The following is a 12,316-nucleotide window of genomic DNA, read 5'->3' as shown; positions in this document are numbered from 1 at the left end:
GATTTTAAGGGAGAAACATTTTAGAGATATGTCTGGAGAAAGCCATCAAGCAGATGGCTGAGGGAAAGGACTAAAGGACTGAATATATTTGCAGGTGGCAGGCCCAACTTGAAGCTTGTGAGATTCTGCATAGTGGATCATCAGGCCCCCAAACCCACCCACAAGTCTAGACCAAGTTTGGGAGGGCATGAGATAACAGCATGGCTAACGAAGGTTCAGGGCACCAGGGGGCGCACTCGAGCTGAGGGAAGCAGAGCCAACTTTGTGGGAGGGAGGTGGGGGGACGACTCCCATAGCCCTTTAAAGCAAGCCAGTATGGAGAATCTGAGGGACACCGAGTGTTTCCCGAGGGTAGGCTAGTCTCTGATCAGGGAGACACGGGGGAACAGTTAAACCTCCCGAGCCGATGCTCCATCTCACGTACCGGCAGGTCCTCAGGGCAGTGCCGTTCTGGTGAGGACCCAGAAAGGATGGAGCCCTCTGGACCCTATAGCGTTCTCTAAAGTCAGACTTACACTAGCTGCTCGGAGTTGCCCACAGCACGAGGGACGGAAGAATGAGTGTGTCAGCCATATGAAAGAGACCTTTGGGAAAGGGGAAGGAAGGCAGGGCGCATCAAGGTGACCGGTTTGAACACTGGTCTTCGAGGGCACCGAGAAAAACAGGCACCGGATGGGAACGGTGGCGTGTGGATGGATAACCAGGGACGTCTTAGACCTAAAACCTAACTGCAGATCTTTAAGAGACACCGATTTTGAACCAGGCAGGAGGCACCTGAGGGCAAGGAGCTGGTGAATCAGGAGATCTAGCAGGGATGTATTACAGGACGTCGGGGTCTGCCTAGTTCGGGGGATTCCGACACCCCCAGACGACTCCAGGATAGGACAATTGGGGCAAGGTAGCGAGGAACCCGGACACAAAGCCCGAGGAGCCGGCCGAGAAGCGCAGCACGAAAGGGCAGCAATGGCTCGCTGAGCTGGAGCATCCGGCCGTGATTCTCTCCGGGTGTGGACGGGGGTCTACACTGCGGGCCGAGCGACACGGTGCTGGAGCCCAGCTCAGTATGGACCAAGACTCCCTGAAACGCTGACCCAGGGATTTGACCGGGAAGAGGACTCCGAGCAGGGCGTGGGGCGATGCCCGCAGGGGCTCCGGGTCGAGGGGCACTCCAGTTTCACTGGGTAGAGCCGGGCATGCCCAAGCCGCCCCCAAGCCCCCCCATTCCTCTTGTTTGTCTCCAAGTCCGGCCGGAACCGGCTTCTGCTCGCCGGGGGGCGGGCGGGTAGCTGCTGATTGGTCAAGGCCTGTTTCCAGCCCCACTCAGCCAATCAACGGGCAGCAGTGTTTTTCATCTTAGGGTAGGAATAAAAGGGCTGGAAATAAAGGGGACAGAAAAGGCGCCGGGCGGGCCCGATACACACCGGTAGGAGCCGGGTGAGCTCGACTCCCGAAATCCGGGCCCCAGGCGAGGGTACGGGAACCTGAAGCTGCTCACAGGCGGGGTTGGAAGGAAGGTGCATGCTTGTCAGAGAGAAGACACCGGGCGGGAGATGGAACAAAAAGGGAGAGTTGGAGGATGGAGGGACTGGATCTGCTTCTATGGAAACGGGCTAATTGCTGGGGTAACAGCCCGGCCCGGGGGTCGCGCGGTTGGCTCGCGCCGCCGGTTTGAACCGGCTTCGCCTCTCCCATGCGGGATTCGCGTGGCGGTAGCGCCTAGCGACCTAGACACTGGCCAATGGTGCAGCAGTTCCTGTGCGGTTCCACCAATGAATGCACCGTGGGCGGGCCGTTCCGGAGCTCCCTGCGCTGATCTTGTGGTTGAAGGAACTAGCTCTGGGGAAGGGTCTTGAGTGCGGGCGGGCGGGAGCCTGTCAGGGTCCTTGGGAGTGGCAGCTCTCAGGTGCGCCTCGGTTCAGGTGGCCCTACGGCAAACTACCTCCTTTTAAGGCCCCCATACCAGCTATTCAATCTTGCTTGGGGCCAGGACCAGCTCCACGTCCTTGAGCGTGCATTAGTCCCTTGCCACCTGCCATGCCTCAGTTTACCTCCGAATGAACTGAGGGAGAAGCCTCTCCACTTGGCCCGCAGGGCCCCACCGTGGCCGAAGGTAGCGGTGCCAGCTAGTCGCGGGTTCGGGGTGGCTCAGGTCCCGGACGGGTCTGGGGTTCGCTTCTTTTGAGGCGTGCACTTACAACCTGGGCTGCTGGGGGTTGACAGTCTGGTCGCTGTGCTCCAGCGTCCACACGGGTTGGGTAGGGCCACCGCTGAAGCTGAGGTCTGTGCGCAGGTATCTGTCTGCAGAGCCAGAGCCGGGCTACAGCCGCCACACCGCACCATGGCGCCCACCCTGGCCACTGCCCATCGGCGCCGCTGGTGGATGGCCTGCACGGCTGTGTTGGAAAACCTCCTCTTCTCTGCAGTCCTCCTGGGCTGGGGCTCGCTGCTCATCATGCTCAAGTCGGAGGGCTTTTACTCCTACCTGTGTACGAAGCCAGGTGAGAAGGATGCCTCGGTCAGGGGCAGGTTCCTAGAGTGGGGCTTTGGGAGAGGGAGGGTGGAGATGAACATCTAAGCAATGCCTGCTTGCTGCACAGAGCCTCCTAGTGCCAAAAGGCCCATTTGATCCTCATCCAACTCTCGGTGTTATCATCGTCCCCGTTTGTGGATGGAGAAACTGAGGCTGGGATCAGCCTTCCATTTGTCCAAGCTGCAGACTAATAGACTCGGGACCCCTGCATGCGATCAGGAACATTGTTGGCCTCCTGGCCTCCTAGGCCCTGCAGCATCGCTTGCCTTGCAGTTAAACGTGTGTAAGAAAGAGGAACTCAATTCATAGGCTGGGGTGCAGCAAGAGAGAGGAAGTGGCTTCGCCTCCACCCGAAGGAAGGTTCATCTAGATATATATGTTTTTTTAAGTCAGGCCGTTATGGAGGCTCCTAAAGGCTTGCCAAGATATAATTTCTTGTCTGTTTTTGCTTCTTTATGATTCTCCAAAGGCCATTTCCTCTCCTGAACTGTGAGAACATCTCAGTGGCTTCCAAAACATAGTAGGAAGGAAGGGGATGAGCAAGGGAACGCAGGCTGAGGGTGGCTCTCAACACCCCTCAACCCATCCCTTCCACTGTTTTCCCACCCTGAGGGCTGCAGCTCAGCAGGGTAGGTCCATCGGTAGGGCCCAGTCAGCTCCCAGCCTCTCCCCGCTTTCCTAGGCATCCTGGGTAAGACCTCTTGCCTTGGCTGTGCCCCACTCGGTACTTCAGCCCTCTCTGATGGTGGCCCAGATTTGACTTCTTAGGTTACTGCTAGCATGCCTTTTTCTTTCTAGAGTCCTTTAATTTACTTTTTGACTTTAAATTGTCTTCTTGCATTTATTCATTTGGGGGATGGGGCAGAGCACTGTGTGGAAAGCCAGAGGATGACGTCTGCTTGGCTGGTCCAGCACGTGAGCTCATGAGGTAGAACTCAGGCTGACAGGCCCGAGTGTCACCTCGACAGCTGTTTGTTTCTTTATTTCTTTTGGTTTTTAAAGACAGTTTCTGTGTGAACTACCACCCGGCCCTAAAGTGGTTTTTTGTTTGTTTGTCTTTGTTTTTGAGACAGGATCTTGCCGTGTAGCCCAGACTAGCTTTTAATTTGTAATCCTTACATCTCATTCTCCTGAGTGCTGAGATTATAAGTCTATGCTACCTCACCCAGCCTCTCATTCTTAGCAGGAAGAGAAAGCTTTGGACCCGCTCCTGCTGCCCGTAACTCTGAGTCAGTCTTCATTTTCCTTCTGTGATCTGCCCAGAGGATCCTCAGGGTACAGAGCTTAGCAGGAGAGGGTAAGGGCCAGAGAAAGGGAGGGAATTCAGAGGGCACCTGGGAGAGGGCAGAAAGTCTATCGTTTATAACCAACCTTTAGCCTTTAGCACTCAGAAATATTTCCTAATAGCCAAAGGGTTCTTGGCAGGTCTTTCCCCACATCAGCAAGAAATCTTGAGAGATGAGAGTCAGACCTTGTTCCCTGACCAAGCTTCTGTTCTGCTTAAGAGATGTTAGGAAATTAATGGCCCCGGGGAGATGGGGGAGGGACAGGGACGGGGACTGGAACAGGTAGAGGTGCATGGCTCTTTCTCCCTTTGTTGCAGGGTTCACTGGGTGCTTAAAAGCAGAAGGAAAAAAAAATCTTCATTCCCCAAACAAAACTTAAGTATCTCATCCAGACCAGAGGACTAGTGTGGGCAGACTTTCCTTTCTTTCCTTTTTTTTTTCTTCCCTTTCTTCTTTGACTCGAGTTGTTGGGGAAGTCAAATTGTCCACTTCCACAATTTCTTAGATGGAATGGGCACCGTGGGGCTGGAAACTGCTTTCCTGACGAAACTGTCTTCCTTCCAGTGGCTGTGCAAGCATAGCGCTGAGTTGGTATTTAAGCACCCGAGAGCCTGACAGGTCAGGTCGCTCCTACAAACCCAAGGGAAGGGGACGGGTTAGGACAGTGGGTTGAACATCAACTTCTTATCCCGCGCCTCTGCTCCTCTGTCTGATTTTGGCTTTTCTGATTATCTGGCAAACCCGCTGAGCTTGCATCCTCGGCGGGAAAGTCTGCTGACTCCACACAGCTTATCTCCAGCCTCCTTGTTTCTTGCAGTCCGGGTAACCTGTTGACTTTTGGGACCAGAAGCTTCCGCGCTTCCTTGACTGGGCGTGCCTGGCAAGGTTAGGGTCAAGGTTTGCTCTGTGACCCAGCTTTGTCAACCTCGGTGGATAACCGAGTTGATGGCTTTAGACTTTGAAGGAGCTGACTTGTATATAGCTGACAGAGACGCGAGTGCCTCGGCTTTGTGTTGTTTTCTAAGATCGATGGCGTGAGTGTGTTCATCAAAGGAAATTTGCCTGAACCTGTTGAAAGGTTTTCAGGACTGTGTTGGGACTCTAGCCAGACTCTGGCTGCAGACACGGTGTTGGGTTCCAGTTTGGCAATGTGGGAAAAGGGAAGGAACTCCTTGCGTCTCTGCCGACCCTCAGCCTCTCACACGAACGGGGGCTAGTGCTCGGCAGCTGAGTCCGGGTGTTTCGTGAGTTTTGTATACTACTCACCTGGTAATGGCAATTAGAGACCTCTCTTGTCCTCCTGGTGTGGACAATTGGGAGTCTAGTGTGGAAAGCTTGGCGCTTTCCCAAACTGAGTCCTTTGGCCTCTCTATGACCACCATAGCCACTCACCTGACATGACCCCTTCCTTCATTTTCTCTGTTCTTTTGCTTAGTTTTGGTTTTGGTTTTAGTTTTTCGAGACGGTTTCTCTGTGTGGCCTTGACTGTCTTGGAACTCGCTCTGTAGACCAGGCTGGCCTCGAACTCAGAGATCCGCCTGCCTCTGCCTCCCAAGTGCTGGGACTAAAGGTGTGCGCCACCACTGCCCAGCTCTCTGTTGTTCTTTAGTGGATTTTTAGGTTGTTGATTTGTTTCTGAGACAGTGTTTCATCATATAACTCTGGCTGGCCTGGAATTCCAGCTGTGTTCCCAAGGCTGGCTCATCTGTCTTCCTCTGCCTCTTGGGTGCTGGGGTTACAGGTGTGTGCCAGTACACCTGGCCTTTGGTGGGTTTTGACAGTAGCGGCTTGGGCTACGGGTATCTGTGAATGTTTTTCCTTCTTTTTTAGCTCACACATCCAGTAAGCATTATTTTTATTTGTTTGTTTTGAGATAGGATCTCCATTATGTAGCCCTGAATGTCCTGGAACTCACAGGCTGACTTTGAACTCACAGAGATCCCTCTGCCTCCAGAGTGCTGGGATAAAGGCATACAGCCACCATGCCTTAATAAACCCTATTGAGGTGCTAGACTAGGGGTCCCTTGCTAATAAATCTTTTTTATGATTTACTTATTTTTTATTGTATGTACATTAGTGTTCTGCCTGCATGTATGTCTGTGTGAGAGTATCAGAACTGGAACTATACGGTTGTGAACTGCCATGTGGGTGCTGGGAATTGAACCTGGGTCTTTTGGAAGAGCAGTCAGTGCTCTTAACCTCTGAGCCATCTCTCCAGTTCCACCAATAAGTCTTTACACACAGATTCCATAAAGCTGAGGGTGGTGGGCGTGAGACCATCAGTTGTGCCCAGGTGGAGGCCTTCCTACACTTAAGGCAGAAGCCTAGAGGTGAAGAAGGGTGAGCTGGTGTGTGTGTGTGTGTGTGTGTGTGTGTGTGTGTGTACTCAGAATAGGCCACATCCCACACCTCAGAGGGGAACACAGAAAGGCGGGTACAGCAGAGAGATGGCCGGTGGAAGGGCTGGAAGGCAAGGAAAACTGGATTTTATTCTCAAGGCCAGCAGGAAGCCAGGGAGGCAGAGGACTGCCAGAATTCAGTGAGCCTCTCTGAGGCCCTTGAATGGTTGAGGGCTGCCACATGCTGGGTGTGGGTGGGATGAGGGCTGTGAAGATGGGAATCTCCATGGCCCAGCTCCCAACCTGAAGATGGACCCGTTATGCACATTCATGTACATGCTCTCACATTTATGGGCACGTGAGCGCATGTGTGAGTCAACATCAGGATTCTTCGGTCCCTGTCTCTCGCTGAACCCGGAGCTCACAGCTTTTGTGGACCAGACGCTAGTGTTCACGTTTGCTTTACTACCAGGCTTGACTGTGCTCTTGGCCCTTACAGTCAGGTACTCTTACTGTGCCATCAAGAAACAAGACTGTGTGCCTCTGGAGGGCAGAGGGGCTGCTGTCCCCTGGGGAAGCAGCACAGACCCAGACTTGAGACATGGACAAGGAGAATTCTGGGCTACATCCAGGCCTTCCCTTTTATGGCTTTTATCCATACCTACAAGCCAGTGATGGAAACTTAGCTTTTGGCTTTTATTGCTTATGAGCATAACTGTCTCTATTTTTCTTTGAGACAAGATCTCACTATATAGCTCAGGCTAGCCTTGAACTCATGATCCTCTCAACTCATCTCTCTCCCTTTATTTATATTTTTTTGGACAGTGTTTTATTATTGTTTTATTATGTAACCCTGGTTGGCCTGGAACCGAGGTTAGGATGGCCTCAAACTGCCTCAGCCCCCCAAGTGCTGGGGTTACCCCAATTTGTTTTTTATTAATTTTTTTAGTGCTAGGGACCAAACCCAGGGCTTCACATGCTTTACTCTTAGCTACACATTTAACTCACCCTAATTTATTTTGAACTCAGAAAAATTTCAAAAGAAACAGTAAGAGGGCTAAAAGCTGGGACCCGCAGCCTCAAAAAATGTGCCACAAAAAGAGTTCCCTTGCCTGTCACTGCCTCCCTTACCCTTCTCATGACCTGATTTCCCTCCCTGACATCTGTTGGCTTATTTTGTCTCAGTGTCTCATGAAGGTCCTGTCGGGCATGGGTTGGCTCTTCCGTGGCTTTGTGGGAGAGCCGTGGACCAGCCCTGTTCTCACTAGGTGATAGGAAGGGCCTCTGGGGTGGCCCAGCTTTTTCCCAGCTTTGTTCTCTCAGCCTTTCACATTCCTCTAACCCACGAGGACAGGATAACCATAGTCTCAGACTCTGGTTGGCTCCGTCTGAGCCTAGCTGCTCAAAACCTTCCTCAAGACACACACCTGCTCCGCAGTTCCACTTACTGTCCTGCGGAATATGGGGTCGGAGTGAGAGGGTACGTCAGTGGCAAGTACACAGGCTGTCCACAGGAGGCTGCTGCTGCTGTGACCTCCGAGAGAGGGCCTCTGGCTTGCTCTGTGGCTTAGCCGACCTCTCACCCACATCTCCCCTGCTGGGCTGAGATGCTGCTTCCTGTTGCCGGATAGACTAAGGATGGGAGAGAGGCTGGTGCAGGTACCCTCAGGAGGGCTGGCCGGGCCAGCAGCACGGAGGGGAGGGGTTCAGTCACCAGCCTGAGAAAGATCTGCTAATGAACTAGAGAGTAACTCCTGCCATGTGCCTCTTTGTTCCCTGGGCACCATCAGGGAGATCTTCTGGAGTTCCTCGCTCTCTTTGTTTGCCTGGGCTGAGGGAAGGACTCTGACCTTAGAGAAGCCAAGGGGAGCCCTGAGTGGGGTCACAGAACTCGCTTGCCTCCTCTGCCTTCTCTGTTAAGATTTTGTTTGTGAGCCTTCTGAGTGGGGCCAACAGTACAGGGCATTGTTCTCTCTTCCCGGCCCTGGCAGCCCTAGCCCCGTTCTCAGCACACTCTGGCACACCAGTTTCTTGCCTTTCTTCTCGTTAGCCCTTCCTGACTGTCCTAGCCCGGGCTGCTCTGTCCACCCACGGTGGAAGCACCTATTTAATAGCAGGTGAAGGCAGGACCCAAACAGGCTGGCCTGAGCTAGGTTGGTGATGACTGTTCTCTAGACTGAGCAGGGGACACCTTGGGGCTGGACACTTCTCACGTACATATCTGTTTGTCCCTTTTCTGGCTTTCTGTGGCCCGGTGGGAGAAGACAGGACTGGAGCAGCCTGGGTACGACTGGGCAGCTGTTGGAACCAAGATGACATGTGCAGGCTGTTTATTGCTAACAGAACTCTAGACTCCATGACGGTTCGGTTCCCTCCTCATGTAAGGACATTCGAGTTGTTCCCCAGACACAGAAAAGAGGCCATTTGGCCCCCCAAACCTCAGATAATCTGTGGCTAGACGTCACTTTCTGGAAGGAGATGAGCAGAGGCCTGGTGGCCTCATTGGCAGGGATCTAAGAACAGTTATGGGTGACTTGATGTATTGATCCCTGCTCCAGCATGGAGGAAGGATAGGATACCTGTATTCCAGCCCCTCTCCTCTGGGTTTAGTTGTGGACTGGACAGATCATCAAATAACTTCAGATTTCATCCTCATGTGCTTCTGCCATATCAGGAGACTGAAAATGCCTTTGGATTTAAACTCTTTTAATTACTTTTAGTTGTGTCTGTATGTCTATGTTTGTGTGTGAGCTGCGGTGTTCCTTACTTCGACCTGTCTTTGCTTCAAGTCCTGGGGATGGGACTCAAGTTGTAAGGCTTGGTGGCAAGCGCCTTTACCTGCTGAGCTATCTCACTGGCCCATTTTAGGATTAAAAGAAGTTATTAAGTTACTTTATTTTATGTGTACAAATGTTTTGCCTGAATGTGTTTTTATGTACCACATGTGTGCCTGGTCCATTGGAGATCAGAAGAAAGCACTGGATCCTCCAAAGCTATCATTTTAGGGGTTGTGAGCCAACATGTGGGTGATGGGGTCTGAACCTAAGTCCTCTTAACCACTGAGCCATCTCTCCAGCTCGTAGGATTTTATTTTCATTATATTTACTGCAGTGCTAAGAACTGAACCCAGGACCTGGTGCTGTAACACTGAGCCACATCCCCAACCAGTGTTTTGGAATTTTATCTTCTGTCTCTTGATAAGAAGAGTCAGGGAGAGCTGGGCGAAATTGGCTCATGCCTTTAATCCCAGCATTCAGGAGGCAGAGGTAGGAGGATCTCTATGAGGTCGAGGCCAGCTTGGTCTACAAAGTGAGTTCCAGAACAGCCAGGACTATATAGAGAAGCCCTGTCTTGAAATAAACAACAAAGAGCCATGGAAGCCAGGTGGCAGTGAAATCTTTTAATCCCACCACTCAGGAGGCAAAGGCAGGCAGATCACTGAGTTCTAGACTAGCCTGGTCTACAAAATGAGTTCCAGGACAGCCAGGGCTACTTAGAGAAACCTTGTCTCAAACAAACAAACAAAAAAACAAAAAAGAGTCCTGGATTAACACTTTGGAGAACTCTGGGGGAGCACCTCAATTGGCTGTGTGGTCTTACCCTCACTCCACATTCCTCCTTTCTCCCCTGTTCTGTCTCACCAGAGAGCCCATGGCTCTTAAAGTTCTTGTGTGCAAGTAACTGACTCCAGACCCTGCGTGAGCACAGTCAGGTCTCAGTCTGGCGTGCCCTCCCCCACCTGTCCACGCTATCTCGTCTCTGCTGGCTGTCATACCTGCGCGATTGCCTAGAAATGCTCATTCCTGGGTGGAGGCCCAGTCCCCATACTGCAGGTCCAGTTCCTGTTCTGCTGGCAGGGCTGACACATGAAACTCTCTTTCCCTTCCAGAAGCCGACTCACACCTGCCAGCTACAGCAACACATGGGACCAATGGGCTCAGCGAATGGTGTTTGCCTCGTGTTGTGGCTGCTAGTGTGGAAGATGTCTTGGCAAGGGGATTGAAAGTGACAGGGTTGGGAGTGAGGCCTGAAAGGTTTTGTTTGTGTGTGTTCAGGCTGTTAAACCTGTGGCTCTCATCTCCCTAAGTCCCTCTGTCTTCAGCTTGGCTCTGCGTGTGCTCTTTCCTTTCCCCTGTTAATCCCTTTGGCCACTGAGATGTGCTTCATTGTTTCCAGTCATTCAGTAAACAGCAACTGTGGCAAGGGCCCACTGCGATAATGCAACACAGTAGCCAGTAGCCAGTTTCTAGCCTCAGACTCAGCCCAGTGGGTGATGAACCACCCAGTCACGTGCTCACATGTTGATGTAGCGCCGTGTTCCCTGCCACTCTGAGACGCTGCAGTCCTGTTAAATCACCTCCACCCTGAGCCCCAGTACAACTGACACTAGCAACAACAGTAGTTATTCACCAAACGCTTCGTATGCCCGTTGGGAGCTCTCGATTGTGATCTGGTTTTTCTCATGATACTCCCCAAGGCTCTAGCGGTATAGACTATCCATTATATTGTGTCTAGTTCACAGATAAGTAAACCAACAGCGCAAGATTAAGTCCCATTTCTAAGACTATACAGCAGGAAGCAGGGGAAGGGAAGTTAGGATCCAGAGACAAGTTCTGTCATTATAGTCTCAACATGCCCCTAGCAGGGCTTTTTGCTCAGAGGCTGGCATGTGCCATTAGTCACCCCAAATGCTTTCTTTTCAGTTACCTTGGGTGGCTCTTAGAGGCCCAAGCAGGTTTTGTAGTCCTCGGCTGAGCAACCCCCCACCTCACCCCACCGCACCCCACCCCTGCCGTAGCCATGGGGCTGCACCTGGGAGGCACACAGTTAATGTTCCCTTGGCTCCTTGGTGGAGCCTCAGAGCTAATCAGCGGGCTTGTTTCTGCAGGATTAGTCAGCATCGCTGATGGAGAGATCCCGAGTCCAACTCCCCACTTGTCCCCATCCTCCCTCCAGCTGGTACAGCTCTTCTCCCTTCCTTTTCTGGGTTGTTTTGAAACTGGTTGAACTTTGGAGGGGGCACACACGTGTGCAAGTGTGGCTCACACAGCAGGCTCTGGATGTGGTCGTGGGAGGAGGTGACCATCAACACAATAGCTCCAGTAAGAGAAGTACAAATAGTGCATCTTGCTGGGCAGTGGTGGCGCATGCCTTTAATCCCAGTACTTAGGAGGCAGGTAGATCTCTGTGAGTTCGAGGCCAGCCTGGTCTACAGAGCTAGTTCCAGGACAGGCTCCAAAGTTACAGAGAAACCCTGTCTCAAAAAAACAAAAGAAAACAAGCAAACAAACAAAAGAATAGTGCATCTCAGTAAGTGAAAGGAAATGACTTTGTGCTGTTCACAAAACAAAAACTCAAGCTGGGAGTGTAGCTAAGCGACGGGGGGTAATTTGCTTTACGTACACATGGATCAGGGTTCAGTCCCCAGTACCTCAAAAACAAAACAAAAAATCCAACCCTTTTGGTTCAGAGTTATAATATGCGGTGGTTGGAGGTATGGAAAGTCTAGGGTGAAAGATGTCACATGACTTGTGCTGTGATTTAGTAGAGACAAAGAGGCTCATCCAGTTTGCTCAGAATGGTTGAGGAACACCGAGGTGCTATAGTAAGACCAGCAGCTTGTCTTTCCCAAGTCCTCCACGCTGGCTGCATGGCTTTCTGTGGACAGAGCTCCTGAGAATGTTTGAGATAGCCTGGAGCTCCACAGCCAAGGTTGGGCCCTGAGCTGCTATCACTGGGTATAGAGAATAGAATACTGTAGAGTGAAATCACTTTTTGTTTATTTTTATTTTTTTGAGACAGGTTCTCTCTATGTAGCGCTGACTACCCTAGAACTCTCTGTAGACCAGGCTGGCCTTGAACTCACAGAGATCTACTTGATTCTGAGTGGAAGCTATCTTGAAACTGCCCCCTCACCCTCAAAAAGAAAGGTATTCTTGCCAGGCAGTGGTGGTACTCACCTTTAATCTCAATACTTGGGAGGCAGAGGCAGGGGGATCTCTGTGAGTTCGAGGCCAACCTGGTCTACAGAGTGAGTTCTAGGACAACTAGATGCCTTTTCCTGCTGAGCCATTCTGTCCCATCACCAACTCTCCCATGACACAGGGTTTCCTGTAGCCTAGGCTGCCCTCAGACTCATTATCTGTGGATGATTTGAGCCC

The 12,316-nt window shown here is 51.8% G+C and overlaps 1 protein-coding gene across 5 annotated transcripts in view; it reads left to right on the top strand.

Annotated features, from left to right (window-relative positions):
* The first annotated feature begins 1,345 nt into the window (after window positions 1-1,345).
* The window catches only part of Slc43a2 (solute carrier family 43 member 2), a 42,964-nt gene continuing 31,993 nt past the window's right edge, over window positions 1,346-12,316 (top strand). Inside the window, exons 1-2 of one of the 5 annotated variants that reach the window (XM_085695316.2) lie at window positions 1,346-1,471; window positions 2,291-2,498. In XM_085695316.2, coding sequence (XP_085551442.2) covers window positions 2,339-2,498 — 160 coding nt within the window. In that variant the 5' untranslated portion in view covers window positions 1,346-1,471; window positions 2,291-2,338. Of the gene's footprint in view, window positions 1,515-1,844; window positions 2,111-2,290; window positions 2,499-12,316 lie in introns of those variants that run through there. The other 4 variants (XM_085695320.2, XM_085695319.2, XM_085695318.2 and 1 more) reach the window with 4 other exon arrangements.

This window comes from Myodes glareolus, chromosome 9 (assembly GCF_982192425.1).
Source record: "Myodes glareolus chromosome 9, mMyoGla1.1, whole genome shotgun sequence".
Taxonomy (NCBI): domain Eukaryota; kingdom Metazoa; phylum Chordata; class Mammalia; order Rodentia; family Cricetidae; genus Myodes; species Myodes glareolus.
This window is presented reverse-complemented; position numbering and strand designations above follow the sequence as displayed.